At 56.5% G+C, this 27,849-nt stretch overlaps 1 protein-coding gene across 4 annotated transcripts in view; it reads right to left on the bottom strand.

Annotated features, from left to right (window-relative positions):
- KCNN1 (potassium calcium-activated channel subfamily N member 1) overlaps positions 1-15,636 on the bottom strand; it is a 28,580-nt gene extending 12,944 nt beyond the window's left edge. For 2 of the 4 annotated variants that reach the window (XR_001918370.1, XM_018051407.1), the window contains exons 1-6: positions 15,423-15,636; positions 8,884-9,366; positions 8,131-8,226; positions 4,660-5,078; positions 4,210-4,218; positions 1,586-1,727 (exon numbers count right to left, since the gene is read on the bottom strand). Coding sequence is in view for 3 of the 4 variants with exons in the window: in XM_018051407.1 (XP_017906896.1) it covers positions 1,586-1,727; positions 4,210-4,218; positions 4,660-5,078; positions 8,131-8,226; positions 8,884-9,366; positions 15,423-15,596 (1,323 nt within the window). In the remaining variant the exon portion in view is untranslated. The remainder of the gene's footprint in view (positions 1-1,585; positions 1,728-4,209; positions 4,219-4,659; positions 5,079-8,130; positions 8,227-8,883; positions 9,367-15,422) is intronic. The other 2 variants (XM_018051408.1, XM_018051410.1) reach the window with 1 other exon arrangement.

Here is a 27,849-nt window from a genome sequence, read left to right as displayed (position 1 = left end):
CCATGGTCCTCCCTAGGCCACTTATTTTCCTTTGTACAGAAATGCGTTTGTCCCTACAAAAGTCCGTCATCATCCCCACCATGGTTTTCATTCCTCCCGCAGAAGGAGGGGCTGTGTTTCCACTGGGCCTGCTCGGCCCCCTTCGCTGCACGTTGACTGTCTCACGTTGTCACCATCTCTCCAAGCCTGTGGCTCTCTCCCCTCTTCACCCTTTGTCTCTTTCTTTTTGGACATGAGCTGGGGGTACACATCCTCCTCTGGCCCTGACTGGGTCCTTGCTTCTATAGGCTAAGCTGACCCAGCCCTTTCTTAGTTAAAAGGCTTTATGCGTGTTTCCTTATGTTATTTCACCATCTACTCCAGCACCCCACCCCCAGAAAATTAAATTTATTGTTGTTTAGTTGCTAAGTTGTGCCTGACTCTTTGCAACCCCATGGACTATAGCCCACCAGGCTCCTCTGTCCACGGAATTTTCCAGGCAAGAATACTGGAGTGGGTAGCCATTCCTTTCTTCAGGGGACCTTCCTGATCCAGAGATCGAACCCGGGTCTCCTGCATTGCAGGCAGATTCTTTATCACCTGAACCACCAGGGAAAACTCCACCCTGGAGCCATTGCTATGAAACGCTTCACCAAATCCTCCCGGGTTGGGACACACAGTTTTGAGGGGCACAAGCCTGCTGTGTCCCCTTCTGTCTGGCAAAGCAATAAAGCTATTCTTTTATATTTCACCCCAAACTCTATCTCCAAGATTTGATTTGAAATCAGTACACAGAGGCCAAGTTTCTGGCATCAAAATGAACATGTTAACTGGGGGCTAGGGATAGGCATTCCCTACCATATGTCAAACGAGTCATAATTCAAAATATGGAAAAGCACTTATGGAGATCAAAGAACCTTGGAGAGAAAGAAGGTTTCAGAAGGAAGGGATGGGCAGGGAACCTAATGATCGAATCACGGTAAAGACAAGGCACCAGACGTCAAAGGTTGCCCACACAAGCAGACGGACTTAGGAAGACTCTAGGGAAGACGGGGTGCTGCCTGGGCCCAGAGTCACATGAGATAAGCTTCACACCCAAGGGGCTCAGTGGGGATGCTCAGCACACCCTGAGAGTTAGGCAAGGATGGGGAACTGGGCTGTGATGGTAGGGGTCGGGGGTATTGACTGGGTATCTGAGGCATTCATGACTTTAGACATTTCACAAAAATGAAGGGACTGAGTCCCTGCAAGAAGCAGAGGGAGTGGGCACTGGTTACAGCCAGGGAAACCAAGGCACAGAAGCATCAAGCCCCTTGCCCTGGACCCAAGGACCGTGAGTTACGTGGGCTGTGGGGCACAAAGGGGCAATGGTGACTCTTGGTTCAGAGTGGACCACAGCATTTGGCCTGGCAGGCACAGAAGCTGTATGACTCAGGCTGGAAGAAGCCAAGAAGAGATGTCCCCTGGAAGCCTAAAGGGGTGGGTTTCATGTCCCATCAGGGAAGGGGGCAATGGAGGGCTGGCACACGGAGGAACTCTGAGCAGGCCCAGCTCGAAATTGGGGGAGCTCCTGTCAGTGGGGACATGCACGGGCCCTCGCCCTTACCATGATGCCGGTGAGCAGGCACACGCCCTTCCCGCAGTAGGTGTGGGGCACCATGTCACCGTAGCCGATGGACAGGAAGGTGATGGAGATGAGCCACATGGCCCCCAGGAAGTTGCTGGTCACTTCCTGCTTGTCGTGATACCTGAAGGGGAGCCAGGGAGGGCCTAGTCAGTCCACACTGGTCCCTCTGCCTTCATCACAACTCCAGGGGCAGTGCCAGGAAGGCAGGGCCCTGGGTCCACCTGATTGCATGGGGGCCTTGACCGCAGGAAGCTGACCACTCTGGAGGCTCAAAGTGTCCAAAGTGTTGCTGTAGGGCAGTGTGGGGCAATGGTTAGTGCCCAGGACCGCCCCATGGTCCTCCTGAGGACACCCCAGGGCAGAGGGCACCCACACCCTCCTCCCCAGCATCCCTTCCAACACCCTCCTTTCACCTGACCGCCAAGCTGCTCGTTACGGGGCAGTAGGGGTCCAGGTGAGGGAGTGTCCACATGTGTCCACGCATAAGCACACGATCCCCCTCCCAAAGACAGACACACAGACAGACGCAAACACGGGTGGCCATGGGCACCAGAAGCGGCAGGAAGTAGAGGCGAGGATTCAGGTCAGACACCAGGAAGAACTTCCCTAGTCAGCAAGGCCCTGGGGAAGGAGGAGGGCTCCACGGGGAGACGGAAGCCTACAGGAGCAAGCCCTGGGGATGGGAGTCCTAGGACAGTCAACTCGTGGAGGGCAACTGCTCCAACTTCAGGCCTGAGAATTTTCTGGTGTTAGGAGGGAAAGGTGGTAGCATGTTTAGCTCTGGGAAGAGACCTGGGACCCAACTTTTGTTATTCAAGAGGGCAGATTCCAAGGCCGTGCAAAGGGACATGATTTTGTCCCAGTCAAAGCCAAGCCTGAGACTCTGGCCGCACAGGCTACGAACTGATGGTATCTATGGTCAGCCCGAGGCTGAGGGACTGGTGCTTTGGATCTGGGGGTGGTTCAAAGCTTTGCTCCAGCCCAGTCCCCTGCTTGCAAAACCCCTCCAGCTCAGGGAGGTCAGGAAACCCTTCCCAGATGACCCCTCTCTTTTTGGGCCACAGAGGCCGGGCAGGGGGAGCTGGTGGGGAGGGCTGCTCCAGGCAGATGGGGCTGGGGTCAGGGGCTCAAGATAGGGAAGGGATGGAGACTTCCCCGGAGGTCCAGTGGTTAGGACTCCGAGCTTCCAATGTATGGCGCACAGGTCCAATCCCTGTTCAGAGAACTAAGATCCCACATGCCGTGGGGCGTGACCGAAAAGAAAAAAGACGAGATGGAAACCCAAAAGGTGGGAAGGAGGGATGGAGGCCTTTCCATTCAGCCTGGGCTTCCAGCTGCCTGCTGGGTGAGGGGCACCAGGGACTGAGCCTCGTCTTTCACTGTGGCACCCGAGCCTGAAGCTGCACCAGCTTCCACTTCTCCAGAGACCAACACCTCACACCCAGGAGGCAGGAGGAGCCGGAAACCTATCAGCCATCAGCCATGGGCGCGGAGGCTCCAGGCCTGGCTGGAGCTCTGGTGGGGGCTACTGGGTCACCCCGGACCAGGGGGTGGGGGGCATGCAGGAGGTGGGGTGGGACAGAGCCACTGGGGTGGAGCAAGGCGGCGAGGGGGCGTCAAGCGGTGTCACAGGGCTCAGAATTTAGGATTGGCTGCCCCTGACCTTGCCCCGTTCCCCGCCCTCACCAGGCGCCCCTGCAGTGACCCAGCCTGGACCTCAGCGATGCCTGACACGGGGCACCCTCTCCCACTCCCCAGCCCCCAGCCCTCGGGTCTGTGGGAACTGGCATGGAGGCATGTCAGGGGAATAAGGAGCCCCCATATGATCCTCAGCCTTGGTGACGGGAAGAGCTGGGCCCTCTCTGCCAGGAGCCCCACATCAGGCGGAGGCGGGGTCGGGGAGGGGACAACTGAAGGGGTGAGGATTGGGGTTCTGGGGACAGGTCCAGCCCAGGGACCTCCCGGGAAGCCCAGTGCCAGCACCACCCATTACAGCCCCTACCCAGCTCATCAAGAGGCAAGAGAGACCCCCTCCCAGACAAGGCATTTCCCTGCCCTGAGAGATCCAGGGGGACCCTTCCCTCTCCATGAAGCCCCGGGGGGTTTCTGGAGAGAAGCAGGAATTGGGCCTCCAGGGTGTCCCTTTAGCTCCTCAGAGCCTCAGTGTTCTCATCTGTAAGTTGGCTGGATGGCCCTGCACCCTCCAAGGCCATTCAGAACAAACCGCCGTATGGGGGTCTTAAAAGCTGGGACTGTGCCCGCTCATCCCAGACACACTGAAGGAGCTGTCCCTGCCCCCTGGGGCCAGCTGCCTCAACCGGGCACCAGAGCTAAACTCTTCTTCCCTCTACTCCCTTCTGCTGCCCCCTCCTTGGTGCCAAGGACCCCAGGGATGCCCAGGGCACCAGGCCCAAGAGTGACCCAGACCCACCTGCCTGGTGGCACTGGGACAAGCTCTCCCCACGGCCCATGGGCTCTGGGCGGGTCCCGGACACCCGCCTCCCCTATCCGCTCCCTCCCCTGGTGGCAGCTGATCTTAAATTCCTGGCGGGCGGGACAGCTGGCAGCTTTGCACACATAGCTCGGCTGAGGGTAGGACTCACATGTTTTCCCTACAGTCCGGCAGGGTGGGCAGAGGGGAGAAGGAGAGCAGGTTACCTTGTGGGGGGTGCAGGTGGACGAAGGGGGTCCCTGTTCCTGCTGCCTCCACCACCCTGGGCCAGAGACGGGGCCAGTGGAGGGGCCCCTGGAGGGAGGGGAAGCGGGAAGAGGGATGGGGTGCTGGAGGGGTGAGGGTCAGGGTAGGAGTTGGGGGTGGCTGGGGACAGAGGGCTGGAGTCCCAGGGAGGAGGAAGCTGCATGTGAGAGAGAGTCGCTGAGGCCAGGAACTGGGGGGAGGGGTTAGCAGGATCAGGGTTCACAGGGATGGAGCCATGGGTGGGTACGGGGTTCAGCAGGGTCAGAGTGATGGCTGGGGGAGCCCTGGGGTCACTAAAATTGTGGGTGGGCCTGAGGGTCATGGGGGGTCAGGGCCCAGGGGGTCAGGGGCGCACCTCTCGCAGACCCGCACGGTCCAGGCAGCAATGACCCAGGAGGAGATGCTGAAGACAAGCAGCACAGTGCCCGGGCAGATGGTCATGAGCGTCTTCATGACGAAGCGCGTGTTGAAGGTGATCTTGTTGAGGGCACCGATGCTGCGGCTGGAGGCGTCCGTGAAGATCTTGCTGTGCAGCAGCATGACGCGGCCCAGCAAGTAGAGGCGCAGGAACATGGGCACGGAGAGCAGCACGTCCACGTCGGCCTCAGCCGCTGACGGTGTGTACGTGAAGGCCAGCCGCGCCGTCCACGTGAAGCGGTAGTGGCCGGGCACCGGGTGGATGGCGCACACGGCCAGCTCCAGGGAGATGAGGAACACGCGCTCGCACGTCATGGCGATGCGCCAGTCGTCAGCCCCGTTGTCCACCATGAACAGCTGCAGAGATCAGGTGGGCGGGACGCAGCGGGTGTTGGACACGCGCCCAGGCCACGGAGGGAGGGAGATCCCAGCCCCAAACTGCACCAGCTTCCACAACAAACATGGCCTCCCAGGCGAAACCCCCTAGTGCCCAGGGTTGCCATAAGTCCAGCTAAACAGGGCACAGGTGTTTCCCCAAAAGTCAAACACAGAGTTACCTCTGACCCAGCCCTCCCATTCCTAGGTGTATGGGCAAGAGAGATGAGAACAGTTGTTCAAACACATCCTGTGTGCATGCAATCACAGTAGCACTGTTCACAGGCGCCCAAAGAAGAAACTAGCCAACGTCCATCCAGGGATGGAGAGAGAAACAGAATGTGGTCCTTCCACACACGGAACATGTCTCAGCCATGAAGAGGAGTGAAGCGTTGGCACATGCTACTCCGTGAAGACATTATGCTGAGTAAAAGACGGCAGTCACAAAAGGCCACTGGCCAGGGTCAAGGAGGCAAGGCTGCACCTCAGTAGGCCTGGAAGGTGGGGCGCTGAGCCAGTGAGGATCATTCTCCAGCCTTCACACCCAGTGGAATTTGCCTGGGCAGGTCTGAGACAAGTTTAGGACCTCTCACTCCTCTCCTTTCATATTTGTCGGCTTCGGGGATGGGAATGTCTATCCTGCGCTAGTCCCACCCCTGGACTTTGGAAGCACGCAACTTATCTGGTTCACGGCTGGAGGAAAAGTTTGTCTCCAGAGGAATTGCACCTCAAGTCTCACCCATGTCTGTTTTAGATGATACTTAGCCTGCCAATCTAGGAGATGTAAGAGACGCAAGTTTGATCCCTGGGTCGGGAAGATCCCCTGGAGTGGGAAACTGCAACCCACTCCAGTATTCTTGCTGGGATAATCCCATGGACAGAGGATCCTGGTGAGCTATACAGTCCACGGGGTTGCAAAGAGTCAGACACAACTGAGTAACAGAACACACACATTTAAATATAATCTTTCTTTCTTTTTTCCTTTGGCCACACTGCACAGTATGTGGGATTTTACTTTCCTGACCTGGGATCGAACCTGGGCCCCTGAAGTGGAAGTGTGGATTCTTAACCACTGGATCACTGGGGAAGTCCCTAGATGATATTTAAAGGAGATTTTGGACTTTGAGTTGATGCTGGAATGGATTAAGACTTTGGGGGCTGCTGGGATTGATGCATTTTGCATGGGAGAAGGACATGGATTTGGGAGGTGGGCCAGAGTGGGGAGAGTTATGGACTGAACTTTGTCCACTCAATATTCAACTGCTAAAGCCCTAGCCCCCAATATGACTCTATTTGGAAATGTGGCCTTTAAAGATATAATTAAGATTAAATGACCTCATAGGGGTGGGGCCCCCATCCTACAGGACTGGTGTCCTTCTAAGAAGGGTATATACAGGGGTATATGTGCATAGAAGGGTATATGCCCATAGAGCAAAGGCTGTGTGAGGTCACAATGAGAAGACAGCCGCCTGCAAGTCAAGGAGAGAGCCTCAGGAGAAACCAACCCTGCCAGCACCTGACCTTGGCCTTCCAGCCTCCAGAGATGTGAGAGAATACATGTTGTGTTAGTCACTCAGTCATGTCTGACTATTTATGACCCTGTGGACTGTAGCCTGCCAGGCTCCTCTGTCCATGGGATTTCCCAGGCAAGCATACTGGAGTGGGTTGCCATTTCTTTCTCCAGGGGATTTTCCCAACCCAGGGATCGAACCCAGGTCTCCTGCATTGCAGGCGGATTCTTTACTTTCTAAGCCATCAGGGAAGCCCCACGAGAAAATATACTTCTGTTGTGTAAGACACTCAGCTGTGGTGTTGCAAACGTATGGTGCGTCCTCCTTTTTTATTTTGGCTGAATAGTATGCCATTATATGGACGGACCACCGTTTGTTTATCGATACGTCAGTCAGTGGACATTTGGGTGGTTTCCACTTCTAGGCAATTGTGAATAATGCTGCTCTGAACACACAGGTACATATCTTGGTGTGGATGTAGTTGTTGTTTCTCCTGGGTGTGTGACTAGGGGTGGAATTGCTGGGTCATATGGTAACTCCATGTTTAACGGTTGCTGCTCCCAGCTGTCCCTTTAGAAATGCTTCCTTTACTTCAAGGGTCACCGTCCTCCTCCCCCAACCCCTAGCCAGACTGAGGACCCCCTCCCGTGTACCAGACTCTGGGTGTCCGCTGACAGGTCTGCATACAGTACAACCTAGGTAGGATTTTCCTATGCCCATCTCCTGCCAGGCTGTGGCTCCTTGAGGTCAGGGGTCAAAGGCCAGAGTCAGGAGCCAGATCTGACCCCCTTTGGTGTCCCCAGGCCCTGGTGCTGGCCTGCTGTGGTAACACGTGCCTTACAAGCCCTGAACGTGGCTCTCCAGGGACCTGACCAGGTTTTGATCACCCCTGAAATAGGAGAATCCTTGGCACATGAGAAATCTTTCAAACACAGGTCCAGTGGACTAGGAGAAGGAACCTGGGGCTACAAACACTGGACTCCAGGGCTGCAAAACCTCAGAAGACCCCAGGGCTGCGAAAATAATCCACGTGCCCCTCAGAACCCCAGCCCACTGCCTGCTCCCTCACTGTTCGTCTTCTTTACCAAATTATCGATGAAAATTAAAATGACGATGCGCATTCCAGGAAATTTAGAGTGATCTAAACAGTGTGTTTCCATGGAGATCTTTTTTTTTTTTTTTCCTTCTATAAAGTAGCTATTGATCCCTCTGTGTTTTAGAGGGTTCCCAGGTCCTGGGGGCTTCCCAGCTGGCGCTGGCGGTAAAGAACCCACATGCCAATGCAAGAGACGCAAGAGAAGCAAGTTCAATCCCTGGGTTGGGAAGATCCCCTGGAGGAGAAAATGGCAACCTACTGCAGTATTCTTGCCTGGAGAATCCCATGGACAGAGGAGTCTGGCAGGCTACAGTCCAAAGGGTCACAAAGAGTTGGACACAACTGAGTGTGTACGCATGGAGGTGGCTGGTGTCGGGGGCTCCGGGGTGCAGGAAGGGGAGCTGCCCTAGCCCCACTGAGCACTGACCTGGATCTCTCGGGCATGGTAGAGGATGACCAGGCCCAGCAGGATGACCGTGGAGAGGCTGATGAGGCATTTGAGTGCAAATGAGTACAGGGACTCCTGGGCAAAGAGAGAGCAGAGGGCAGGACAGACACTGTGGAGGCGGGCAGCCCTCCTGACCCCCCACCTGGTCACTTTGCTCAGGAAGTGAAGCTCCGGTCCTTACTCCTTAGGCTTGGGCTCACAGCAAGGCGGCACTTCAGTTTATAAGGCCAGGCCTCACATGGGCACAGCGCTTCACAGTTTATAAAACCAGGCCTCGAGCAGATGCAGCACTTTACAGTTCACAGGCTGACTTGGCTCTCATCTCCCTCCGTCCTGGCACCACTTGGGGACCCACAACCCGGCTCATAACCTGGCCCGGCTCACCCTCAAAAGGGGCAAAGTTCTTTCCCTGCTCCTCAAAGCAGCTCTTCTCTGGTGCTCCAGCAGCCCCCTTCCCATGTTCAGCGAAAGCGCAGCCCCATGGTGCAAGGCGGAGGGAAGGGGCTGGAGACTTTGGGCCCCACCTGAGGCCTTCCTGCTGCCCCCAGGGGGTGGAAACAACAGGAGGCCCTGGGTGCCCCCACCTTCCCACCTCCAGGGTCCCCTCAGCATCCCCCGCCCACGTCTCCTAGGGCCGATGTGGTCCCAGACCCCATGCCCAAGGGGGTCTCGGGAAGCCAAGTGGGACCAGCAGGGCCTCCCTGGGGTGCCAGGGGGAAGGGCCATGCCTACCTTGGTGTAGACCCCCCAGGACAGCTCCGTCTCTGTCACCATGACAACGATGCCGAACATGCCGAAGATTAGGGCATAGTCACTGAGGCGCTTCCGCTTCTCAAAGAGCGCCCGCCGGTGGCCCAGGCGGTGGCCAACGCTGGGGGGCTTCCCTGAGCCCCTCTGTCTGACCGCCTCATCTTCTTCCTCATCTTCTTCCTCTTCCTGGTCCTGGGGCTGCCCCCGGGGGCTGCCAGGCGAGGGTTGCGCCGGCTCGTTCTTGGCCACCACCACCTGGATGCCTGGGCCATTTGGAGGCTGCGGGGGGTGGCCGGCCTCGGGGTCCAGAGGATCTCGGCCCAGGGCACCCAGCCCGCCACCTAGTGGCCGTCCCTCGCAGCCACTGTGTCTGTGGCTGTTCATGACTATGTGGGTGCTGGCGTTGGGCTTGCTGCCGGCCGCCTGGGGCCTGGCATGGCTCAGCAACTGGGCTCCCGCGCTGACCTGCAGGGCACAGAGAACACAGTCATGTCAGGGCCTGGCCAACTGACCAGATGGCTAGGGATCCCCACCCCAGAACATCCTGAGGCTAGAGAGGCCATGAGCCCATTGCAGCTGACATGTGGACTGACCACCCCAGAAACCAAGCCAACCTATGGCCCTCCTCGGCTCAAAACCTCCACATGGACTTCCCTGGGGTCTAGTGGTTAAGAATCCGCCTCCCAGTGCAGGGGATGCGGGTTCGATCCCTGGTTCGGGGAAACAAAGATCCCATACTCTGCAGGGCAACTAAGCCTGCACACTGCGACTACAGAGCCTACGCACTCTGGAGCCCACATGTCACAACTAGAAAGAAGTCTGCGGCCCACAACGAAGAGCCACATGCTGCAACTAAGACCCAGTACAGCTAAAAATAAGTAAACAAATGTAAAACAAAAACAAACCTGCCCGTGGCTCTCCAGCACTATCACATAAAAACTCCTCCCTGTGGCCAGGAGGCCTCTATCATCTGGCTCCTACCCATCTTATCCTTCTCACTTTCCCAGAGTCACCCCCTTTCAGCCACACTGACCTCCCCATCACCAGGTTCCAACAAGCCTGGTCCTGCTTCAGGGCCCTTGCACACTCTGAGGCACCTGCTGTACCCTCTGCCTGGAACACCCTCCTACCAGGCCTTTGCCCATTGACTTTTCTGTTTCCAAGTACCTAAAGCAATGGACGCTAAAAGCAATAAACACCTAGAGCAATAAACACAGGCGACACTCAGTAAACACCTCTGAAAGCCTCAAGATGGAATTCTGCTGGCTGGTTTACCTGGGAGGATTAGAGGCCACCTAAATGAGCGGTCTGGAAGCACTTTAAGGTGGTCTTAAGGTAAGACCACTTTACCTTAGCTTACCTGTCTCCTGAGAAACCCGTATGCAGGTCAAGAAGCAACAGTTAGAACCAGACATGGACTGGTTTGAAATTGGAAGAGTACATCAAGGTTGTATATTGTCACCGGGCTTATTTAACTTACATGCAGAGTACATCATGAGAAATGTTGGACTGGATGACTCCCAAGCTGGAATCAAGATTGCCAGGAGAAATATTGACAACCTCAGATATGCAGATGATACCACTAATGGCAGAAAGTGAAGAGGAACTGTAAAGCCTCTTGATGAAGGTGAAAAAGGAGTGAAAAAGCTGACTTGAAACTCAACATTCAAAAAACTAAGATCACGGCATCCGGTCCCATCATTTCAAGGCAAATAGAAGGGGAAAATGTGTAAACAGTGACAGATTTTATTAATATTTTCTTGGGCTCCAAAAGCACTGTGAATGGTGACTGAAGCCACGAAATTAAAAGACACAAACCAAAACAGTGTATTAAAAGGCAGAGACATTGCTTTGCTGACAAAGGTTCATAGAGTCACAGCTATGGTTTTTCCAGTAGTCATGTAGGGATGTGAGAGTTGGACCATAAAGAAGGCTGAGCATTGAAGAATTGATGCTTTTGAGTTGTGGGGCTGGAGAAGATTCTTGAGAGTCCCTTTGACAGCAAGGAGATCAAACCAGTCAATCATAAAGGAAATCAGTCCTGAATATTCATTGGAAGGACTGATGCTGAAGCTGAAGGTCCAATACCTTGGCCACCTGATGAGAAGAGCCAACTCACTGGAAAAGACCCTGATGCTGGGAAAAACTGAAGGCAGGAGGAGAAGCAGGGGCAACAGAGGATGAAATGGTTGGATGGCATTACTGACTCAACAGACATGAGTTTAGAGAAACTCCGGGGGATAGTGGAGGACAGGGAAGCCTGGAGTGCTGCAGTCCGTGTGGTTGCAAAGAGTCGGATACGACTTAGCGGCTGAACAACAACCAGTGAGCCGTCACGAGGCGGTTCCAACCCAGACTTGACTCCTGACTTCTGGAATCTTGGACAAATTAATATCACTCTACTGAGCCTCCAATGCCCCACCACCACCACGTAGAGTTGTCCAAAGGCCTGAACATACTTACAAAGGTATGGCCAGGGAGATATTAGGGACCGTGACTATGGCTGTGAGACCCTCAGCTCCCTCCTGCCTGGATTCCAGGACCAAAGGAACAATCCAGGGTTTAATTCTAAGATCCCAGAATTGAGGAATGCCCTGGCAGTCCAGTGGTTAGGACTCTGTGCTCCCACAGCTGAGGGCCTGGGTTCAATCCCTGGTCAGGGAACTAAGACCCCACAAGCCAAGGTGTGGCTAAAAACAAAGACATAAAATTTAAAAAGAAAAAGATCCCAGGGAACCCCATGGGGGTCCGGGAGTTAGGGCTCTGTGCTCTCACTGCTGAGGAACGGGTTCAGTCCCTGGCTGGGGAACTAAAAACCTTGTAAGCCATGTGATGCAGCCAAAAGACAAAAAGACCCCAGTACTGATTCTACAGCACCTTGGTCTGGTCCTGTGACCTTGGGCCAGACTCAGTTTCCCCACAAAGGAAACTGGCTACGGAGAAGCAGACAGGCTGATATGCTCTGACATCCTCAGATTCCGCGCCTGCCTGGGGCCAGGTCCCGCGTGTCACGGGCAGGAGCGAGGACCTTGAAGACGGTGACATGCACAGGATGAGCCTGCCTGGAGTCCAGTCTTGCCAGACCCTCCACTGCTCCACCCACTCCAGCCCACTCTCTCACTCCTCACCCCCACAGGCACCCCCAGCTGCCACCACAGCCTGTGTTTACTGAACACCCACTCCATGCCGGGCTCTGTCCTTCAGGTAGAGTTTTCTCCTTAATTCTCACAACATTCCCAAAAGAGGGGTCCTAGGATTTGGCCTGTTGTACAGATGGGGAAACTGAGGCACCAGTTTCCCTTCACTGTGCAATGAAGGATCCGTCTCCTTACAAGGCAGATCCTGCATCAGGCTGCCTTGTGGGATTCTCCCAAGAAGCCAGGCAGCAGTGGGCTGTGGGTCCAGTGTTGTCCTCTTGGAAAAGGCTAAGCTGGCATGTGCTGGGGGGCTCGGGAGAGGGGGCTGCATGCAGAGACAAGACACCTCCGTGGCCCTGAAACCACGTTTCTGGGGGTGAGAGACTCAGACAGTGTCACACCAAGACACACCACAATGAGCAAGGTTGCCAGGCGAGACGCGGGTGACCTTGGCCAGAGCACCAACCAGGGCACGCACTGCAGGACTGCCAGTGTCCATGTCCACCTCGCCGCCAGTGTCTGTCCCACTCACTACATGTCCCCAGACGAGGGTACCAGCACCCAGGAAGAACACCAGAAACATGAGTCTTAGGATACGTCCCACTCCATCCATCCTACCAACCAGGCTGTGGCCACCTGCGACCTGACGCTTCACAGTTTATAAGAGCTGGCCCCCCGTGGGCCCAGCACATTACAGTTTGTATGGGCTGATCGCCTGCAGGCCCAGCACTTCACAGATTCTAAGGCTGATCTTGGCCCTGATCTCTCTCCTTGTCTTCACAAGCAGTCAGGCGCCACTTCTTCTGGGGCTATGGTCCCTGCTAGCCACCTGAAGGGCTGTGAGCTGCTAGGTGGGACTAAGAGCCTGCCCCGGGACACACACACAGCACCAGCCCTGCTCTGCCCCAAGAGACAAGGAGACCCACACAGTCCTCCCAGCTTCCCTCCTGAAGGTGCAGAAGGGTCTCTACCCAGGGCTTGGGGAGAGCAGGCAGAAGAGGGGATGGCCTGGCAGACAGGACTGGGAGGGGGTGGGGGCGCTGCAAACGACCTTCTGAAACGCACCGATGAAGATGCAATTTGGGGATGTGACTCAGCCACCTAACACACAGGCCAAATTCAGCCACGCGGCGGCCATGCTCCTCCTTGCCTGGCGGCCGCGTCCTGACATGCCCTGGGCAGAGAGGGAGTGGGGTGGGGCATGCGGATAGGCAGCAGGTGACTTCCAGGAGGGCGGAGGCCTGGAGGGCCTTCCTAGGGCCCATCACATTAATGCGGTTATTTGTTACTCAGTCGCTCAATCCTGTCTCTTTTGCGACCCCATGGACTGTAGCCCGCCAGGCTCCATTCATGGGATTTTCCAGGCGGACCAAGACCTTGGTCAGAATTACTGTATTTAATCCCTATGGCTACTCAGCGAGGCAAGTGGCATTCTTACTCACATTTTACAGATGGGAGACAAGACTCAGAGAGGTTCAGCATGTTGCCTGAGGTCACACAGCCAGGAAGGGCTAAGTTAGTGCAGTCTGGGGGTGGCAGGATCTGCCTTGATCCCTCTTGACCAGCGACTATTCGGAAAGGGAGCCAGTCTGGTGCAGCCCTTGAGGTATCACAGAGCTCAGGGCACAGGAGTGGTGGCTGTCTGACACCTCCCATGACCTCATAGGAAGTGGAAGGACTGAGAGGCCTGCCTGAGATCTCACGGAAGAAGGGGCCAGCCCATAATCTAAAGACTGGGTGGGACCAGAGGGCCTTGGGGACAAGAGACCCCACTCCTCCCCAGGCTCACCTTCCCCTCCCTCATTGCAACCTGAGCCTAAAGGTGGGATCCCCGGGATCCTCAGAGTTTTCCCAAAGAACCAGAAACTCCTATAAAACCCCAGCCAAGGTTTCGATGTCCATGAAAGGGTATGTTTTTCTGGGTGAAGGCCCCGAGTTTTTCAAGCACTTCTTCTAAAAAGGAAGAAACACCCTGTGGGCTGTATTTGGTTTTGAAGGTTCCTGGAATTGCTAAAAGTGTCTCACATGTCTGGGGCACAAGACCTCTGTTCCCTGAATGCTGGGGTGAGGAGATGAGCAGACCCTGCCTTCTGCACCATTTCAAGAGATGCTATGGGAAACCCGTAGGCCAAGCAGGGCAGGGGGAACCCAGGAAGGCTCTTGAAGCAGGGAAGAAAGTGTGCAGGCAGCAGAGACCAAGGAGGCCAGCTCCTCTGAACTTTCCCAACCAACAGGAAGAGAAAGAAAATGACCAGACAGCAAAGGCCCTCGAGTGAGCTCTTTTACAAATGATGGGTTGATTACAGAGGGACCTTTGGGTGTTCCAGCCAGGACGAGGTCACTGACACTTCCTCAGCTACTTCTTTAGTAACGGGGCATCTTAGTGCCAACCCAGCAGGGTCGGTGACCAGAAAGAAATGAGATCTCACGTGGCAAATGCCTAGCACACAGTCATGGGTACGTTGTGGTGCCACTGCCCAATTCTGCAATCTGTCCTTCAGAGCTGGACCAGGAGAAAGTTCCCCCTGCCCATTACGTTCAAAGGCAGAGCTTCCCTGGGGCAAAACACCCACCTCACTGCTCCCAGGAACTGTGGACAAGAGCGGCACATGGCAGAATCTTGTAGGTTTTGTGGGCAAGTTGTGGGCTGTGCGCCCCTGTAGAGCGTAGGGAAGGACCCCAAGACACTCCTCCACCATTACTCTTCAGGCCCTAGCTCTGCCGGGCGGACAGGATCCATTTGTCCTCCCACCCTCCAGGCTGTTGGAGAGTGGGTGCAGCAAGTCGCTGGCTGACTGCCCCATCCCTTAGGCATTCCGCCCTTCACCACCCATCAGGGTGCAGTTAGCCTGCCCTAGCCTGCTCTCCCCAGTGCCCTCCACTCTGATGCGTCTCCATCAGCATCTCTGGCGCACCCCCAGCCTCCAGCACTCACATCTGAGGCCCCACCCTCCAGGACAGCCAGAACAGTGCGCTGCGCTGGGTACCCGACATCTGTCCTGGGAGAGCTAGGGGACCCGTTTTACGAACCCTGCCATGCTGCCCCTAACGGCTGGACACAAGGGCCAGTGGTGAGGGTCTCGTTCCTCCCATTCCCAAGTCAGTCCTGGGTCACTGCCTCCAGCCCGAGAGCTCCCCCACCGTATCTATGGAGTTTGGAGACTCACTGCTCTGCCCCCGCCAAAGTGAACCCAGTACCCTCCCCCTCCAGGATGGGGATCCGCGAATCGACTCACTCGGGCGGTGCACATACACACATTCCCCCACTGCGCTGTCCTCTCGGTTGCGGACCCCACGGAAATCCTCCCTCCTGGCCGCTACCCCAAACGGCATCTCACTCCGGGACATGTCTCCCTGGATACCCCTGCCCATACCACTCAGTACCTGCGGGACGCGGCGCGGGCGGGCGGACGAGGCTGGAAGGGAGAGGGACCCACGCGGCCACGGACCCCCAGGTCGGGGCCGGAACCGGGGCCGGGGTTGCGGACGGGGCGGGCAGCAGCGGGCGGGCGCGAGGCCCCGGGGCTGTGGGGCCGGGGGCAGCGGCAGAGCTCTCATCCCCCGCCGCCCTGTACGCGGGCCCGGCCAGGGGGGCGAGCTCCCGCCCGGGCCGGGAGAGGAGGGGGCGGTGCGACGCCAGCGGCACGGCCGATTGGTCGAGCCCGGGTTGGCACCGCCCCCGGCGACCCCGCAAGCCCCGCCTCCATTTAAAGATCCCTCATTCCCCGGTGCCCCCTTCGCCCCTCTGCGCGAGGCTGGTCCTCAAACTCACCCTCCTGCCCCGCGCGATGTATAGAGTACCATGGCAAAGCGAAAACTCTCGTCCTCGATTGTCTTTGAGAACTCCTAGCCACCCGTTTTCCAAAATCAGGTGCCCAAACTCCAGCCACCTCTCAACATTTGCGCACCAGGGGGCTGATCACAGCACGCACTTGCAGAGGTGACAACTTTGCCAAGTGACTGGCCACCTCCCTCCTGAAATGACCTCGTCAAACTTCCGCTCTGTGTGTGTGGGGGGCGGGGTCTTGGGGTGGGGAAACAAGATGATGGCAAGTAGAAAGTGCCTTGGAGCTGGGTGTGGGGGCTTTCAGGGCTGGGGGTGGGGGGTGCTTGCTGGGGCAAAGGCCATCTTCTTTGAGAGGAGAGAATGCACTCAGATTTAACCCCCTCCCCCAGTCCTAAACTCCCCAAACCAATGCCAGGATGGCAGGCCAACAGGAGATTATTTTTTGGTCCCCCAAATGGTGCCCCTTTCCCCTGGTACTGAGGATGACCTTGGGCAACACTTATTCAATGTTCATGGAAGCTCAGAGGAGCCTTGGGGACTGGAAGGTGGAGAGCCCTTACCTCCTCCATTCTCAGGCAGCCTCACCACCTCAGCCTTACCCTATCCCCACCCTGTCAGCTGGGTGACTGAACCTGGCTCTGTCCTCCCCAGCCTGAGGGCTCCTGGGGGCAGCAGTTCCCCTGTCTCTCTCCCAGTCCCCCATCTATTTTCCTCCTGGCCTTGAGCTTTGGGCCAGGTCAGAAACATCTGACTGTTCACCACTGCTTTGGGGCATCTGTCTGTTCTTTCTGCGGTGCCCAGAAAATAGCTGGGCTGAATGAATGAGTGAGTGGACAGTGGCTTGGGCAGGGGTAGTCCCATGGGTCAGTGATGGTGGTGAGGGTGAGCGGAGCCAGGTGATGGGTGGGAGGTCAGCAGATGGGACTCCTGGTCCCTCATCTCCAGAGCCTGTCCTTTATCCCAGCCTGCTGGGAGCACCCTAAGGAAGGCCTAGCCATGGTCTATGCTAGTTTGGAAGTTGAGGCCTGGGGACCCCCATCCCCTGTTGTGTCCATAGGGGCTCCAGGAGTAGGGTTTGGGAACCGTTAAGGGCATGCATTCTCAAAGATGCTTCATCCTGCATCCCTCCATCCACTTACCAGCCCCCCTTCCCAGGCCTCCTCAGACTCCCCTTAGCTCAATCCAGGCCTTTGCACTTGCTGTTCCCTTGCCTGAGCCACTGGGGCCTCTTTCTAAAGCACAACAGTGATGGAGCCACCCACATCTCCTTCAGGGTCTGGCACACATCCCTGTGTTGCATTCAACGTCGTGGCCCCTGACAGCCTGTGCCTGCCCCCGTATGGGTCCCTGCCCCACAAAAAGCATTCTTGTCGTGCCTACGGATGGGCCCAGGCTTGCACAGACTGCTGTCATGCCCCTGTAGCACTGTGCGTGTGTACTGAGTCGTGTCCAACTCTTTTGTCACCCCCAGACTATAGCGCACAAGGATCCTCTGTCCACGCGATTCTCCAGGCAAGAATAGTGGAGTAGGTTGCCATTTCCTCCTCCAGGGGATCTTCCCCACCCAGGGATCAAACCCGGGTCTCTTGCACTGGCAGGTGGATTCTTATCACTGCGCCACCTGGGAAGCTGCTGCAGTATCCAGTGCTTTCTGAATTCAAGTCCCCTGTATAAACAACCAGAAATTCACAAGAGCATCCACCACAGCCCGCAGAGGCCTGTCCACTCCTCCCATCCTACCAGACCCTGCAGGCTCCGTATTTACCATCTCTCTCTCTCTAGAAAGATCCCTATCTCTCCTTTGGGCTCACATGCCCCAAGAGATCAGGAAATTCTTTCACGGAGCTGCATTTAGGACAGTCAGTCTGGTGACCGATCACCTCCTACCCAAGTTGGCCCTGTTGTCTGCTTGAATCTCATCCCTCTGAGACAAGGCTGGCATTGGTGGACAGAGGTCAGAGGTGAATAAAGGCAGTGCTCTGGGCTTCCCAGGTGACACTAGTGGCAAAGAACCCGCCTGCCAGTGCAGGAGATATAAGACGCATGTTCAACCCCTGGGTTGGGCGGATCCCCTGGAGGAGGGCATGGCAACCCACTCCAGTATTCTTGCCTGGAGAATCCCACGGGCAGAGAGCCTGGCAGGCTACAGACTGGGGTGGAGGTGGGGGTCACAAAGAGTCAGACACAACTGAAGCAACTTAGCACACACTGAGTGGGATATATCTGAGTTTCCATTCCAGAGCTTCTCTGCAGCCCACAGTTAGCTGGTAGGGACTCAGAGAGCATGCACATGAACTTCAGCTGGGAGACCCTCAGGACTCAGGCCCCAGGAAATGACCTACAGACTGGTAAGGGGGATAGAGGCTAAACATGAAGCCCCTCTCCCAGGGCCCTGAGGGGTGGACCACAAGTTCAGGGCAGTGGCTGTGGGTCTGGGTGCAGGCGACCCGGGAGAACCTCACAGGAACTGAAGCACCCAGAGGCAGAGGCAATGGCCTGAGCTGGGACAGACTGGCCACCTTTCCATCCTGCCCCCAAGCTGCAAATTCACAGAAGTCTCGGACCCATCCTGGGTCTAACCAATGACTGCCTCAAAGGAGGCGGGACCCTGAATCCCCTGTGAGTGTGGGAATGCCAGAGTGAGGAAGGTATTCACTCACTCTCTCATTCATTCATTCATCCACACATTCACTCATTAATTCACACATCCACCGAGTTTCTTCTCCAGGTGTGGCGCAGCAGATGCAGAGTCTGAGACAGGTATAAATCTTCCCCTCTTGGAGCTGATCTTCTCGAGGAAGGGAGCAACCTTTACTAGTAAAGGACAAGTAAGGCTTCCACACAAAAGCACGGGAGGGACTTCCCTGGTGGTCCAGTGGTTAAGACTTCAAGCTCCCAGTGCAGGGGACCAGGGTTTGATCCCTGGTCAGGGAACTAGATTCACATGGCACAACTAAAAGACCCTGCATGCCCCAACTAAACATTCCGCATGCTGCAATGAAGACTGAAGATCCCATGTGCCACACCTAAGACCCAGCACAGCCAAATAAATTAACTTAAAAAAAAAAAGAAAAATAGCTTCAAAAAAAAAAAAAAAGCATTGGAAAAGAAGCCAGTGAAGCTGAGAACATGAGAACGGAGGTGGGAGCCTTTAACTAGGGTGTTCCGGGGTGGCCTCTTGGAAGAAGGAACATTTGAAGGCGGGCCAAGAAGCCAGCCCTAGAAAAGCTGGAGAAGGGTACACCCAGAGGAAGGCACTGCAAGGGCAAAGGCATTGAGGTGAGACCACTGAGAAGGATGTGATGGGGGAAGAGAAGGGAGACTGGTGGGGCTAGAGTGAAGGAGCAAGTGGGGGGGGTCACAGAGGCAAGCAGGGGCCCCACTCTCGGGGCTGTGTGCAGGACTCTGAGCAGAGCAGAAGTCATGAAGGGTTTAGCCCCCTAGTGTCCTGGCAACCGTGGGGAAAGGCATTCCAGAGGGTTTGTTCCTGGGTTTTTCAGTATTCAGGGACACCCCCCCCCCAGAAGCTTCATTCACTCTATCAGCATTTACTGAGCACCTCCTGTCTTCAGGGCTACTGTGATGACGAAGACACCCCAAATCCCCCAAACGCAGGGTTTCAGGCCAGTGGGCAAGATAAGATATTGAATCAATCAATAAATACAACTGGCGCTTGCAGATGGCTCACAGGGGAAATGAGGCCAGGGAGGGGTGGGAAGGGGCTGCGCCTGGCCTCTCTGTTACTTACCACGGGCAGCCCACTGAGGAGCCCTTGGTCCCTATTCTGGAGGAGGAGATGGAAGCCTGGGGGTGGCTCGAAGGCAGAGAAGGCTCTGTTACTAGCACAGAGTTCCCGTGAGCAGCAGGGAGACCCTCCATACCCACCAGGGGACCTGCCCTGGGGCTGTCTTGCTCATTCAGCTGGTAGCTGCATCCTTGCTCCAGACTCTAGCTTGCCCTCCCGCCCTTGCCACTCTCAGGCTCCAAGGGCTCGAAGGCTCCAGACTAACTCTTCCTCCCCAGAGTCCCCCACATCTGACAGACCAGTCCATGATCACTTCTGAATTCATTCCAGCCCACCCCTCTGTTCCCATCCCTACAGCCCCTGCCTCGGCACAAGGCTTGATTCTGAAGTATGGTGCCCCGCTGTGTGGCTCTTCTGATTTGAACAGTATCCCTCCCCCTAATTCTAGCTCATCCAGGACGTCAGAACGGGACCTTTTTTGATCACATTATTGGTCTTTGAAAATGTAGTTAAATTAAGACGAGGTCTTAATTTTATTGGCTCAGACAATAAAGAATCTGGCCGCAATGGGGGAGCCCCGGGTTCAATTCCTGGGTCGGGAAGATCCTCCTGGAAAGGGGAATGGCTACCCACTCCAGTATTCTTGCCTGGAGAATTCCATGAACAGAGGAGCCTGGTGGGCTACATTAGTCCATGGGGTTGCAAAGAACTGGACACGACTGAGCGACTAACACTTTTCACTTTCACATACTGCATTAGGGTGGGCGCCAATCTGGAGGGCACCTATAAGACTGGTGTTCTTATAAGACCACGTGAAGATATAGACATGCACACAGGGCAGAAGGCTACGTGAAGACAGAGACTGGAGTGAGACAGCCACAATCGATGGAATATCTGGAGCCACCAGAGGCTGGAAGAGACCTCTCCGGGAGCCTCCAGAGGGAATGTGGCCCTACCATGCCTGGATTTCAGACCTCTGGCCTCCAAAATGCGACAGAATACATTTCTGTTGTTTTAAGCCAACCATGGTTGTAGACATTTGTTACGGCTGCCCCAAAAACTCTTGCCATGGTCATGGACAAGGGGCCGTCCCTCTCTGAGCCTCAGTTTCCTGAACAGGGCAGTGAGGACCCTCCAAGGGCAACGGGAAGAGTCAGGGAGCTAATCCCAATTAAACGTGCCACAAACACTGTGATGGCTGCCTGGATGTTCCCGATTGCTACTGGCTTGATCATGACCTGGCCTTTTTTTGTGGGGGGAGCACACCTCTCAGCACGCAGGATCTTAGTTCTCAACCATGGCGCAAACCTGTGTCCCTGCAGTGGAAGCTCGGAGTCTTAACCACTGGATGACCAGGGAAGTCCTGATCTGAACCATTTCAAAAGCTCCTTCCTGGCCTCTTGGGCTCCAGGCTAGTCTCTGCCAGGTCCCAGAAGGGATCTTTGCTTGCTAAAATATGATAATGCTGCTGCTAATTCTGAGTGCTCAGCGGTTCCATGTGGCCCTCACAGCATCTGTATGATTAGCTGCCCAGCATGGCTCCAGCTGGCCATTGGTAAACTCCCTTCAAGACCCAACTCAGGGATTCCCCTGGTAGTCCAGCGCTGGGAAAGACTGAGGGCAGGAGGAGAAGGGGCAACAAAGGATGAGCTCGTTGGATGGCATCGTCAACTTAATGGACATGAGTTTGAGCAAACTCCAGGAGACAGCGAAGGACAGGCAAGCCTGGCATGCTGCAATCCACTGGGTTGCAAAGAGTCAGACGTGACCGAGCGACTGAACAACAACAGGGACTTCCCTGGTGGTCCAGGGGCTAAGAGTCCTCGATCCTACTGCAGGGGGCCCGAGTCTGATCTCTGGTCAGGGAACTAGATCCCACATGCTACGAGTTTGCATGCCACAACAGAGAACAACAATCCCAAGTGCCACAACTAAGACCTGGCACAGACAAATAAATTAAAAAAAAAAAAAATAAAGACCAGCTCAAAGAGCAAGCACACTTCCTCCAGGATGCCTTCCTAGAGTTTCCCCAGGCACAATGAGTCCCTCCTTCCCTCCCCGTGGCCCCTCAGCATCAGGCAGAAAATTGGCCCCAAAGAGTTAATCCTCCATGCCCAGTTCAGTCTAAATCTGCCCACTTTTCTGCATCCCTGCAGCCCCAACCTGGTACCAGCCGAACTGACTACTCAGATGCCCCTTTGGCCTCCCTTCTGGCCTTCTATCACTTCCACTCCTGCCCCAGTAGTCCTTGTTCTCCACGGCAGCCACAGGGGCTTTTGAAAATCATAAATCATAATATATCTCTCCCCAGCTCACACACCGTCCACAGCTCCCCACTGTTCTGCAGTCCACTCCTTCACCACAGCCCCTGCCTGCAGAAACCCCCACTCTCCTCCTCCTCCTCCTCTCTCTCACTTGCTTATTCTGTTCCAGCCACACCAGTCTCCTCACTGTTCCTCAAACATGCCAAGCTCGTTTCTGCTTCAGGACCTTTGCACGTGCTGTTCCCTCTGCCTGGGATGCTGCTTTCCTAGCTCTTGCCTGACTGGCTGCACCTCCTCTCTTGTGGCTCAGCTCATGGTCAGCTCCCTGGAGAGGCCCAACTGCGGAAGCCTCTCCTACCCCTCAGTCATTCTCTGTTTTAGTTTCCTCACTGTGTTCCCAGCGCCCAGCCCTGGGCCTGGCATACCATAACTGCTTAGTCTTTGTTGACTGACGAATGACCCCACACATTCGACACTGGCACCTGGTCCCTTCCATACAGGCAGCTCACTGCCAAGCCCAGAATGACAGTCAATATTCACAGGAGAAAAACGGATCAGAAGAGCTGCTCCCTGAGGGTTGTCTCTAGGGAGTGAGGTCATAGGATCTGGGTGGTGGAAACTACGGGGGTCTTAGAGCTACTCCAACTCAGTTCAACTCCCTCCTTCTGGCTGTGTGGCTGCAGGTGGATCACTCAGCCTCTCTGAGCAGGTTCCCCCCACCAGTGACCTGAGAAAGTGGACACTGACTCTCCAGAGAGGACTCCAGAACACACAGTCATGACAATAATTATTATTATCATCATATTAGTAGTAGTATTTCAAAGGTTGGCACTTTGAAGTCATCGTTTTTTCTATCCAACCCCTGGTCGACCCCCCTACTCCCAAAGGTGACCTGAGTTTGCGATCCACTCACCCTGGAGTGCAGGGGTCTTCCTGATGAGACACGTTGAAAGGAGCTGTCTGCTTTAGTCCCACTGGGCTACCACTTGGCTGGCAGAGGGCTGTGGCCACTTTGCTTTCCCCCCCTCCCCACCCTGTAAGGACCAGACATGGGTTGTGGGGTGGAGCCAGGGTCCCAGGAGGCCCCCAGACTGCAATGGTCTCTAGAACAGATCTGTGCTCTGACAAGCTGAGTTTTACCGTGTAAGGAAAACCTTCAGGGAAACCTGTGATCAGGAGTGGCGCTGTCTGTCCAGGTGGGGGCCTGTTTCCTTCTGCGGACCCCTCTTTGAACCGCTGTAGATACACCCCCCACACTAGACCCCCCTCTCCCTGGAGGCCCCCCCCTTCCCCTGACACCCTTTCCTTGTGCGGGTCCCTATCTTGCTCTCCCGTGCCCCCCCCACCGCACCCCCACCAATTCCTTCACCACAGGAAGAGCTGGGTGGGTGAGGCTGACATGGGCGCCTGTGAGGATAAAGGAGTCAAGGAATCCCCAGCTTGACCAGCTCTATTCTTGGCTGCCCCTTAATTCTCCCAGGTCTGCAGCTGCCCTGGGGACTGAGGCTCCCTCACGGAGTTCGCTGTCTCCAGAAGCCCCATGTGAGCACAGTAGCCTCATCCCGCCCTGGAGGAGAGGGCAGAAGGGGACACATGATGGTCCCACGGTGCCGCAGGGTTGGGGGAGACCTCAGAATGGGACTGAAGGGAAAACTCAGCCAGCCGTGAACATCACAGCCGCCCTTTCTTTCGCCAGAGGTCTGGGGTGGGGGCTCACGGCCAGGTTCACGGCTCTGGTGCTGCCTGTTCTAGCCAGGGGGCCTTTTGAAGTTGACCCTGGCCCTTCGGAGGGCAGAGAATTGTAGAAGATCAATAGCGGGTGAGCTATCAGAGTGGAAATTATTCTATAGGCTCACAATGCTTGGCTTGCCCATCTGGAATTCCCCCCACCCCCAAGGGTTTCCTCCCAGGTCTTGGGCTGGCTTGGGGAGTGGGGCTAGGAGGCATGAAAGACCTGGAAGCCAAAAGGAAGGAGCCAGGTCGGTGGTGTAGGGTGGGGAGGTGGGGGTGTTCTCCATTCAGTCCCATGGGGCCTCTGGCAGGGCAGAGAGATTGGAGAGAATGACAGAAACCCTCCTCCCTTTCCAAGGCCCCTAGGGAGGCCCTCACACCTGTGGTTAAACGCAGGGAGTGGAGGACCCCAGAGCTGACACCACCCGCTGGCTTCTGAGGTTAGTGAGCCATAAACCCCCGCTCTGCTCTTGCCCAGCTGCGTGACCTTGGCTAAGTGCTAACCCTCTCTGGGCCTCTCTCTCTGTCCGTGGGGGTGGGGGTCAGAGAAGAAGAGAGAAGAGTCTCGAGCTCCAAAAAGCAGGCGCTCAAACGCACAGTAGGCTGGCAGGTGGGGGTTTCCTTCTACTCCGCCGCAAGGCCGGCCGGGGGAATCCCTGCCACAGACTGGGAGAGAAAGACCGGGGGGAGGGGGAGGAAGTGGGGAGGGGGCATTGGGACCAGTCCTCCCTCTCCCCAGCACACTGAGGGCCGCGCGGGAGGGTCCGCATGTCTCCACCCTCACCTCCGTGGGAGGATGTCTCCGCATCCCAAATTCCGGGAGCGGAAGCCCCCTTCTCCAGGGTTGGGGGCCCTGGAGCTGACTCGGGGCTTGGTATTGAGTGGCGAGAGGGATGGAAGGGGGTTTCCTTCCCTTCCGCAGCTCCTGCTTTGAATTCTCCGAGTCGGGCAAACCCTGACCGAGACTCCCACCGAGGAGACGGCGAGCGCCGCGGAGACCTCCACCCTGTAACCCACCCCTCTACTGCCTACTCACCGGCCGGAGTCGGCCGCGGCAGCTGGAGCCCCAGCGCCTGGCCCGAGCGCGAAGACAAGTGCCCGGCCGGGCAAGGGCGTGTGAGCCGGGAGGGAGTGTGCGCGCCGCCGCAGAGCTGACCCCCTCCCCGCCGTTCCGGGCCCCGCCCCGCCGCCCGGGGAGGGGGCGCCGGCCGCGCCGAGGGAGAGGCAACCGGCGGCTGCCACCGCGCGCCCCCCTCCCCCGCCACGCTGCTCTAGAAGTGGGGGGCGGGAATCCCCGTCTCGCGCAAGCCCCCTCCCCGCAGGGGCGTGCCAGCAAATCTCCGACCAGGTTCCAAGAGCCGAGAGGACCCTCTGCCGCCGCTGGCCCGCGGCGCTCATTTTTTAGGTGGGGAAACTGAGACCCGGGGCGGGGGGAGCCCCTGGCCTGGGTCCAGCGACCCAGCAGCACAGAAGACAGCTGTCCCCGCCCTCCCAACCCCCGGGGACCACTCCCGGGATCGGGGGAAGAAGCCGAGGCCAGGGCGACAGAGGAAGGCTATTAAGCGCCCCCCCTCCACGAACCTTGAGTGGGACCCGGGGGCTCCAGGGGGAATCGGGGGTTTGGGGCAGCTGGTGATGCTGGCCGGGCTGGAAGGTCCCAGCGAGGGAGGGGAGACCCGGGATGTCCAGAAAACTAACCACAGTAAACTTCTCCGTATTACTGTTGCGTCGTGATACCCTGAAACCAGCCCTCTTAAATGCAGGATGCCGGGACCCCGCCGAACGTGAAAGGAAGAGGCCTGGATGGCAGGGTTTGTGAAGGTCACTGCCAAACGAGAACAATGCGGCTACCGAGGTCTGGGTCACTAGAGGATGGGGTACTGAGTCTAGGGCTCAGTCTTCCGATGACCTTGGCTCTACGCAAGCCCCTCTCCGAGTCTTGTTTCCCGGAGGGTCTGGACTGGACAGTGCCCACCTCTGGGGTCCCTCCAGCTCTCGGGAATCTGTAGGGCTGCCGGCTACGTTTTGCTGGTCTCCTCCAACTTTCCCCTTACCTCCAGGAAGCGTGGCGCCCTCCCAAAGACCACTGTCTTCGCCCGCTGCCCCCGCAGCTCCGCCCGCCCCGTCTCTGAACCCCCTACCCACCTTCCACCTGGGCCTGGGGTGTGGGGAATTTCCTCTCGGGAGCCAGAAGGTTTCTACGAGCCTACATCCCTTTTTTCGCTGTTCCCCCCCCCCCCTTTTCTTCCATTCATTCTAAAAATAGCCCTCCCTCTCCAAGCCCCCCTTCCCCCTCTCCGGGCCGGGAGCGTCTCGTGAAAGGTACTGTGCTCGAGGGAGGGGTCCCGAGGCGGGGATCCCGCGGTGCGGGAGGGGCTGGGGGAGGCGACTCGCGGAGGCGAATGGGGAGGGGGAGGCGACTGGGAACGCTTTCTTCCCCCTTCCCATTATGTGTGTGTAAGCCGCGCTCAGAGGGAGCCGCCAGCGTGACCGTGCCCATGTGTGGAGGGAAAGAGAACAAAGCGGTGGGGGGCCTCCGGGGTCTGCATTGTGTGGGCAGAGAGGGGGAGGGCTGCGGGAACCGCGGGAACTCCACAGAGGAGGGGCCTCACCCTGCACTTCTCAGGGGTGACTTCCAGCGCGTGGGAGGATGCTGAGGCCCCTGTGAGAGTCCAGAGCTGGTGACAGGACACGCGTCATTTGGGGTGTCCCCCGCCCTTGAACCCCACCATTGCCCTGGAGAAGCCCCGGAACACCCCCTCAGTCCCACAGCTCATGTATCCCCAGTGTCATCCCACTGTCCCTTCTCTGATGCAGCCACATAATTCCATCGTCAACCATGTGACTGGTCACGTCCTGCCCCACATTACCGGCCACCTCCTCCCTGAACCAAAAGCATGATCCTCGTTCCTCCCCTCTTGCAAGGCCCACGTGGTCTGGTCTCACCCCAGCTTTTCAGCTGTCACCCTGTCCAGCCTTGGGGCCTTTGCCTCTGCTGCTCCTTCTGCCAGGATCACCCTTTCCCAGCTCTCCTCACCCCCTATTGTCTTTCAGAAGCCCGGTCCAATGTCACCTCCTGCCTAGAGGCCTTCCTTATCTGGGCACATCAGCCTAGTTTGCTGTCCTCAATCCCTAGTGGAAGCGGTCGTCACTTACTCACCTTTGGCTTCCCCAGAAATGGGGAAGGGGAGAATGGGGGGCCCAGTGTCACCTGGGCCTGGCTGATGAGAGGAGAGGTCCAACTCTGACCTAAGACCACCCCAGAAGTTACCCAGCTCCAAATAAAGGGATGGCATCACCCTCTGCCCAGTGACCCACCCCCAGGAAGCACCCCTAGGACATGGCACAAAAGATCCGGGATCTGATTCTGCAGGGGTATTGCCTAGGACACTGAAACTATAAACATAGTCAGGGCTCAAATGTTTCCCTTCTGAGGACTGCTGGTTTCCAGAATAACATGCCTCTGGGAAAAGTGATCCACGAGACCGAGTTTTTGGCCTGTTGGGCAGAAGCCAGGCAGGAGGTACAACTGAGTGTTCGGATGGCAAATAGATATGACGGGCAAAGATGAGAAGTGGGGATTGGGGGAGGCATCGAGGGGCAGCCTAGGGCCAGTGACTGACCTTTTCTGTTATTAGCTTTCCTATAATGTTTTATTATCTTACTTGTTTTCAAAACCAAGGAGGAGGATAAAAGGCAAATTACTTTGTTGGAGGGTACAAAAGCTCAGACAGGGTGTGTGTGCCTCTAAGGTACGAAAAATGAAGCTGTGTTGAAGAATCAAATACTACCCCCAGGACTTGCCTCCATAAAATTACCCTCCAAAATTTTTCTACGTATCTACTATATGCTTATGTGCCCAGAGATTGAGGGGAAGCCTGGTGTAGGAGGGTCCTGGGTCTCAGGCTTGAGAGTAAGGAGCCCTAGAGGTTCCAGGAGAAGGAGGTGATGGCAGCTGGGATAGGCAGACATTAAATCATCTCAGCAGGATCAGGCCCATGGCAGAGAGTTTGGAGGGGCTTTAGGGGTTGAGAGAGACAGAGACAGCCACCCAGAGAGACAAAGAGAGAAGGCGGTGGAGGTGCCATGCCTTTGCTCATTGTATTGCTTGGCTAGGACTCCACCTCAGGGTGGTGTTCGAAGCCAGGATGGGAGATGGCAGGGGAGGGCACCAGTGTGCAGGCCTGTGGGGCACCAGAGAGATAAGAAACAAAGGAATCATCTATCTGAGAGGTCCCAGTGGCTTTCAGAAAGGCTCAAGGGACAGGCAGGGGATGGGGTTGG

The sequence above is a fragment of the Capra hircus genome, chromosome 7 (genome assembly GCF_001704415.2).
Source record: "Capra hircus breed San Clemente chromosome 7, ASM170441v1, whole genome shotgun sequence".
Taxonomy (NCBI): Eukaryota; Metazoa; Chordata; class Mammalia; order Artiodactyla; family Bovidae; genus Capra; species Capra hircus.
This window is presented reverse-complemented; position numbering and strand designations above follow the sequence as displayed.